This window comes from Perissodus microlepis, chromosome 10 (genome assembly GCF_051167445.1).
Source record: "Perissodus microlepis isolate ML-2025 ecotype Zambia chromosome 10, ASM5116744v1, whole genome shotgun sequence".
Lineage (NCBI taxonomy): Eukaryota > Metazoa > Chordata > Actinopteri > Cichliformes > Cichlidae > Perissodus > Perissodus microlepis.
The window spans coordinates 19,404,507-19,411,838 of record NC_140470.1 but is presented as its reverse complement, the minus strand read 5'-3'; the positions used below and the strand labels follow the sequence as shown (position 1 = coordinate 19,411,838).

Sequence of the window (7,332 nt, the reverse complement as noted above, 5' to 3'; positions counted from 1 at the left end):
CAACATGCATCTTTGTTCAGTGCTGATAGAATGATAATTAATCCATCATCACTGTAAACATTTCTGTGTTAATTGTTGGTTTCGGTTAGCAAAATATATAACTTTGGAGGTCTTTCCAAAGAGTTAAATGTTCAACCATGAAAAACATAAGATATACTCCCTCGCAAAAGTGTTGTAAAAAGTAAAAAAAATGTCATCAACATTTAGGATTTAATTAATATATATTACAGACAATTTCCAAGATACCATGTTTGAAATCAAGACTACAACATTTTAATAATAATAATAAAAAAAGACGTTTCCCAACGGAACGACGTCAACTCTGCTGACTGTACACCTGTTACGTTGCAACGGAGCCCTAAACGTAGCAAGACGCCGGGACGTCTCCTCTGACGTTTTTTAAAGCGACACCAACCGCTTCAGTGGCAGCAGCCTCGTTCTCGCCACACGTCTGAGTGCTTCAGCGTTAATTCAGCTAAACTACAAAACCAACATTAAATCGCTACAGACGCCTACTGTCAGTTAAACATGGCCAGTACAGAGGTAAGCGTGCAAACGACGTACGGCCATTGGCGCGTTTGTTGTTTTAACACCCAGCTGGACACTTAACAACAAAAGCAAGCTGTCAAACTGGGGTCTCTTCTCCATTGAGGGCACATTAGCTAACAATAAACCAACCAAAGCCACGGAGTTTTACCTTGTAAAGTTAATGTTTTGACCTATTTGAATTTTTTCTTTACTTTTTTTTCTTGCTACCCTTTTCCTTCTCAGGGAAGTAAACTCTGGGGAGGTCGATTTGTTGGAGACACGGACCCTATTATGGAGAAGTTCAATGCCTCAATCGCTTATGACCAGAGGATGTGGGATGCAGACATCCGTGGGAGCAAGGCTTATGTTAAAGCTCTGGAGAGGGCAAAGCTTGTCAGCACGGACGAAATGGAGCAGATCTTACACGGGATGGATCAGGTGAAGTCACAACATAAACCGCAACTAAGAAAGATAGTTCAGGGGCAACCACAGGCTGGCAGTAGCAGAAAATCACTTGCATGGTTATGTGTATCACTGCCTTCCCTTTGGCTGGTTAATAGATGACAGCTGAAAATGTGCCATGGTGCAGGATTCCTCTACTGAGTGTGAGCTGCACAATGGTGTCATCATGTGACATCTGTCAGCTGCTAAACAGCCTTAGTTCTTCTTTCATGCAGCTCATTTTTTAGGGTGCCCTCTCTGTCCTGAGGTTCTGCTTTATTGGTGCGATTGTCATTATGTAACCAGGACTGACATTTGCTATACTCATGCACAGTTACTGAAAACTTCCTATGTATTAATATATTTTATTTACGGATTATATTTTAAAATAGTCGCTATTTGTTTCTGCAGATTTCTGATGAGTGGTCTAGAGGTGTTTTTGTCATCAAACCCGGAGATGAAGATATTCATACTGCCAATGAGCGCAGACTAAAGGTGAGTTATGGCTTGTAGAATTTCTTTTTCCTTTCGTTTTCACGGCAACACTCAGCTCAATATGCTTTATATCATAAGGCAAAGACCTTACAACATTAAAAAGAAAAGTGCAGTGAACAGAGTTTGACTTATGAGGTAGTACTTGGTGACAGTGGCAGAGACCTCCAACAGGACCAGACTCAGGGAGGCACAGCCACATGAGATGACTGGTTGGGGTTAGAGGAGAAAGAAGAAAGGGAAATGGAGCTTAGTGGAAGCAGAGAAGTATTTTTAAAAATATACAGGTTATGTTTTGCACAGTGTTCTAATTGTTGAATTGATCCTACCAAAAAGTGCTGCATGGTGCAGCAGAAGCTTTATAGAGCTTATTCCACATCAGTATTTTCCAGAAAACAATGAAAATTACATTTATAAGTTCTACTGTTGATTTTAGTAGAACACTAAATGCGTGTGCTACCACTGCTGAAAACAATTAAAAAAAAATGTACACACATATATTGGGTTCAGATACTATTTATCGCTCCTGATGGCTGTTGCGATTTCTATTTGTTGAGAATAAGATTCTGTAAAATCGCTTTGGTCTTACCCTGATGTGTGGAGGATATAGAAGAAAAAAACTGCCAACGATAAAATGTAATTTGAGTGTTTTATTGTTTCAGTTTTGGGCTATAAAACACTGATCTCCTCCTCCGTTGAGGGCTTGGTGATCGCTGTGGTGACAGATGTCATAGTCGTGTGGCTGCATGTTTTCTCAGGAGCTGATTGGTGCACCTGCAGGGAAGCTGCACACAGGCAGGAGCAGGAATGACCAGGTCTGTGTTTGTGATATTAAAACTGTAATGATTTAACTGTTATAGAATAGAAAAGATTAAAATATTACCCTCTGTGTGTTTTGATTGATCAGGTGGTGACTGACATGAGGTTGTGGCTGCGAAGCGCAATCTCAACCCTTACGGACAACGCGCTTCAGTTGATAACTACCATGGTGGAGCGGGCGGCAGTGTGAGACAAACACACGCTGGCATACGTAAACATGTGCTCTGCTGTAACCTTGCAGTTTTTAAAAAATGACATTTTCCATCACTTTTTCTGAAACTCAGAGAAATTGAAGTCCTTTTTCCTGGTTACACCCACATGCAGAGGGCACAGCCAATCAGATGGAGCCACTGGATTCTGAGGTGATCTTCCTGTACTGACATATTTGCACTTTTCCCATCTTTCATATAAGACAGTGTGGTGTTCACGTCAGTCTCGTGCATCTCTGTCTCCAGCCACGCTGTTGCCCTCAGCAGAGATGTGGAGCGGCTTCAGGAGCTCAAGAAAAGAGTTAACGTTTTACCTCTCGGCAGGTACGCCCTGAACGCGCTCGTGTGTGACTTTCATTTTGGTCTCACAGATATCATAAAATGAATCCTGTTGTTTTCAGTGGCGCCATCGCTGGGACTCCATTCGACATCGACAGAGAGCTCCTGCAGAGAGGTCAGTCCAATTGGCTTTTTGTTACCAATGTCTTCTTGTCATTTAACTGTTGTGTTTTTTTTTTTTTTTTTTTTTTTTTTTTTTTTTTTTTTTTATAAAATATGAATTCAAAAATGAGCAGAAATTACAACATTTGCTGTCCTCTGGATCTGCAGAGCTGGGGTTTGATAGCATCAGTCTAAACAGCATGGATGCCACAGGCCAAAGAGACTTTGTTGGTATGTAAACTGTACACACCAGGAAGCTTTCAGACTAAAATGGATCCAAGCAGTGAAAAACATGAACTCTACTCTGAGTCCTTTCATGTTCACTTGTCTGTTTATTTAGCTGAGTTCTTGTTCTGGGCTTCGTTGTGTTTGACCCATCTCAGTAAGATGGCCGAGGACCTGATACTGTACAGCACAAAAGAGTTCTCCTTCATCGCGCTCTCTGATGCCTACAGGTCGGTTCATGCTTTTATTTTGCAGTTCTTTAGCAAGATTTGTGACATTGTCCATGAACTTCAATATTACATGAAACACCGCTTTCATATAAAATCAATGTATGTAAAGATCTGTGATTTACATATTGGAAAATAATTACTGGCACATAAGAGGAGAGCTGTTCAGGAGTTTATTTACTTCATGAAAGTTTCTTATTACCTATTTTACGGGTTGTTTCAAGGCAAATTAAATCAATAATCAGTGTAAAGCTAATAATTCAATTAAACAATCTAAATCAACAACAAACAAAGAAACTGTAATAATGCTAATCTACACATCCAATCACAGTTAGACAGAGATCGGAATGCTGCAGCAAGCAAAGGAAAAGGACTGAGTGGAAAAAGTAACCCAAGTGAGTTGAAGCCAGGTTTTTCCAAGGGGCTATTTCCCCTGACTTATTCCTGTTTCCTTTATTTACATATTCTAAATTAATGAGAAAATAAAACAAGCACTCTAGAAACTGTAGAGCAGGGGTGTCGAACTCCAGGCCTCGAGGGCCGGCGTCCTGCAGGTTTTAAATCTCACCCTGGGTCAACACACCTGAATCAAATGATTAGCTCATTACCAGGCCTCTGGAGAACTTCAAGACATGTTGAGGAGGTAATATAGCCATTTAAATCAGCTGTGTTGGATCAAGGGCACATATAAAACCTCCAGGACACCGGTCCTCAAGGCCTGGAGTTTGACACCTGTGCTGCAGAGGTTTGACAGTTCACTGGATTTCTGTGAGCATAATCTTGGTATTTAATCTATAATAAAACTGAGCCTAAAAGTGTACATCTCATCATTCAACATTTACAGCACCCAAAGTGCAAAGGCTGCAGTCACGAAGCTGTGTTATAAGTTAATAAAGTGAAATATTATGTTTGAATCATTATTTTCTCTGTAGTTGTCCGTTTAGCACTGATCTCTCTGCTATGACCTACTCTATTTTATGCTGCATTTTCATTGCCCTTCATGTGTATTTGTGTGTCTGTGTGTAGCACCGGCAGCAGTCTGATGCCCCAGAAAAAAAATGCTGACAGTTTGGAGCTGATCAGGAGTAAAGCAGGTCGTGCCTTTGGCAGGGTAAGACTGAAGGGTTGGCTTTAATGCTGTCTTTCTACGCATGTCAGTAGCTCACACTTGCAATTTTATTTTGCCAGATAACTTAAAAAAATGTATAATATAGAAACACCAATGATGCTTCAATAACTCTTTTCAATATCTCGGTATAGCTGTAATGTGCTGTGTGAGATCACTTCCATTAGTTCAAGTGTAGACCCTAAATCCTGTTTCTTCCTGTTGTAAATAGCTGATTCTTTGCTTTCATATTTTAACTTCTTAAAAAAGGGTCAATATGTTTAAAAGTGGAACTAACTGTAGATTTTTCTCTCTGGAGAACAGCTTGTTTTTCCTCTGCAGTACCAGCGCCCTCGTGTGTCCTAAAGCAGTCACTAGTTTTCCGTCACTAGAATCACAGTTGGCTGGTTTCAGTATAAAAGTACAGTGACAAACTGGAGAAAAACACATGTTAATAAATAGTCTATTTTCTAATAATTTAATTTTTTATTATAGTGATACAATAGATCCTTCATAATTTATCATCAACACAGCTCTGTATGATGAAACCTGGGAACAGGAGGCAGAGGCTCATCAGTGTGGAGGGTGATAATAGTTTTATTGTAGTTGTCTGCCTCGCAGCTACAACAGTATCACCTTTCATGAGCATTCAGACGTGCTGTGCTCTCATAGTCTTTACTGCTTTCATTCTTTACTCGCTGCAGTTTTCTCACAAAACTCTTCCTGTGATTTTTGTATTTCAGTGTGCGGGCTTCATGATGACGCTGAAGAGCCTACCGAGCACGTACAACAAGGACCTACAGGTATGAAAGTCTGTCTTCACGTGGTTTCACTTGGAAGGAAGTCAAGTTTCTCCTAATATCCAGCTCTCTTTATCACCGTGCTCACCCTTCAGGAGGATAAGGAGGCCATGTTTGACTGCTATGATAATGTTCAGGCTGTGCTGCAGGTGACCACTGGAGTCATGTCAACTCTGAAGGTCAGACAATCAGTTCACTGCTGTTTCCTTTGAAAAATAAACCGAATACATTGCTTGGTTTGTAGATGGTAATTGATTTCCATAAAGACTATGTTAAAAAGTTAATATGGAAACAGTAACTCCTGTGTGGTTAATGAGATGCTTCACTTAAAGCTGAATCATTTCCACGCTTCAGTGACATCGTGGCAGTTTGAGCTGCAGTGTTTGTATGTAGAGGTGGATTATGAGAATTGCATCACTGTCAGTCATCTTGCAGCATTAAACATTTTATTACAAGCACTGCTGAGGATTTGACAGAGCTGATTCTCTCTGGAGACTAGCAAACGACATTAACGTAGAAAGATTTTGTAGGGTTTTAAGTTCTGGCTCCATAAACTCAAGGCTGGAAGTTGAGACAGTTTTCCAAACAAGGAGAGGAATTTCAGTTTTTCTTCAGTCTTTTTTCAGTGTACAAATAATCTTGCGAACGTTCAGGGTGTCCTTTAATTTTTGCTTATGTTTTAGATCAATCAGACTGTGATGGAAGCTGCTCTCAGTCCTGACATGCTGGCTACTGATCTGGCCTACTACCTTGTGAGGAAGGGGGTGAGTAGATCATATATCCTTAACATCTACATAATATAATATTTTAACTATTATATTATGTTATAAATATTCAGGATCCAAAATTAATCTATATTATTTTTGAAAAAAATTTTAGAACAAGATAACAAATTACTGAGTATCAGTTTTGTAGTTTAGTTGTGTACAATATTCAAGGAAGTAATTACAAAGAAATGATTTCAAATGATGTCTACAGTTTGTACAGGAATTCAAACACTCTTCAGAGCCTTTATTAGGATACAAGTTTATTAGTCCTAGTAACTAGTCCTGGGTAAACTAGTGTCTCTGGGTAGTGGTTTATCTAACAAGTGAAAGCTACCCTGTTTGATCCTGGAAGGAGACATAAATCTGTCAGCAAGGGTATTCAGCATTAAATCTTCCAAATCAAATTGTCTGTTTTGTCATTCCTTTTTTTTTTTTTTTTTTTTTTAATATGAGTTTATTTGCATGAATTTTTTATTGCAAAATACTTTCCTGCATTTCTGCATGTTGTGTGTTACAGTGTAGCTGTGTGTTATTGTGTGTTGCAGGTCCCATTCAGAGAGGCCCATGGTCTCTCTGGCAAAGCTGTGTTTACAGCTGAATCCAAAAACATTGCCCTGAATCAGCTCACTGTGGAAGATCTCACTGCTATAAGGTGGCTGTCTTCTTCTCACACACACAGACTTTTAAACTAAAAGCCTAAAACCTTCCAAATGAATCATTTTCTATTCCTTTGATTTCTATCATGTTTTTCATACCATAATTTTAAACTCCTCTTTCTTTTCTTTGTCTGCTCTGTACCTTCAGCCCTCTGTTTGGAAGTGACGTGTCCTCAGTGTGGGACTACAGGAGCAGTGTGGAGCAGTACAGCGCCCCTGGAGGCACAGCTAAGAGTAGCGTCGCCGCACAGGTGGAGCATCTGAGGAACTGGCTGAAGAAACACGCACAGTGACCTCTCGGTGTCACTCGGTGTAACCTTTAGAATCAGATTTGCAGAGCGAGGTTGAAGTGAAATCTTTATACTTTGAGAACCACATTGCCTCCCAAACATTTCATTCTTCTCTCTTTAATATGGAGTGCCATTTCCATCCTGTGCAAACATGTGATGTTTGTCATTGATTGTGTACAAACTGGAAACTGACCAGTTTTAAATACCTGAAAAGAAAATAAATAGTGCCATGACAGGTTGATTAAGTCTGATTTCCACCACAAAAACATCTGATGTGATTTACTTTACTCTCTAGCCATCCTAAAGAGACACACAGCCTATTTTACTGCACA

At 39.8% G+C, this 7,332-nt stretch overlaps 1 protein-coding gene across 1 annotated transcript; it reads left to right on the top strand.

Moving 5' to 3' along the window:
• Positions 1-391: 391 nt before the first annotated feature.
• asl (argininosuccinate lyase) lies at positions 392-7,235 on the top strand. Its single transcript, XM_084940539.1, has 16 exons — positions 392-543; positions 772-966; positions 1,381-1,464; positions 2,220-2,276; positions 2,369-2,466; positions 2,565-2,642; positions 2,736-2,813; positions 2,891-2,943; positions 3,099-3,161; positions 3,271-3,385; positions 4,409-4,493; positions 5,231-5,290; positions 5,383-5,466; positions 5,971-6,051; positions 6,600-6,706; positions 6,859-7,235. The coding sequence occupies exons 1-16, from the start codon at positions 529-531 to the stop codon at positions 7,001-7,003; spliced, it is 1,398 nt and encodes a 465-aa protein (XP_084796665.1). The 5' UTR covers positions 392-528; the 3' UTR covers positions 7,004-7,235.
• The last annotated feature ends 97 nt before the right edge of the window (positions 7,236-7,332 follow it).

Excerpts from the sequence above, each read along its gene's own strand:
- asl (XM_084940539.1), top strand. Across the intron at positions 1,465-2,219 it reads CCAATGAGCGCAGACTAAAG|GAGCTGATTGGTGCACCTGC; the intron begins GTGAGTTATGGC and ends ATGTTTTCTCAG. Across the intron at positions 6,052-6,599 it reads ACTACCTTGTGAGGAAGGGG|GTCCCATTCAGAGAGGCCCA; the intron begins GTGAGTAGATCA and ends TGTGTGTTGCAG.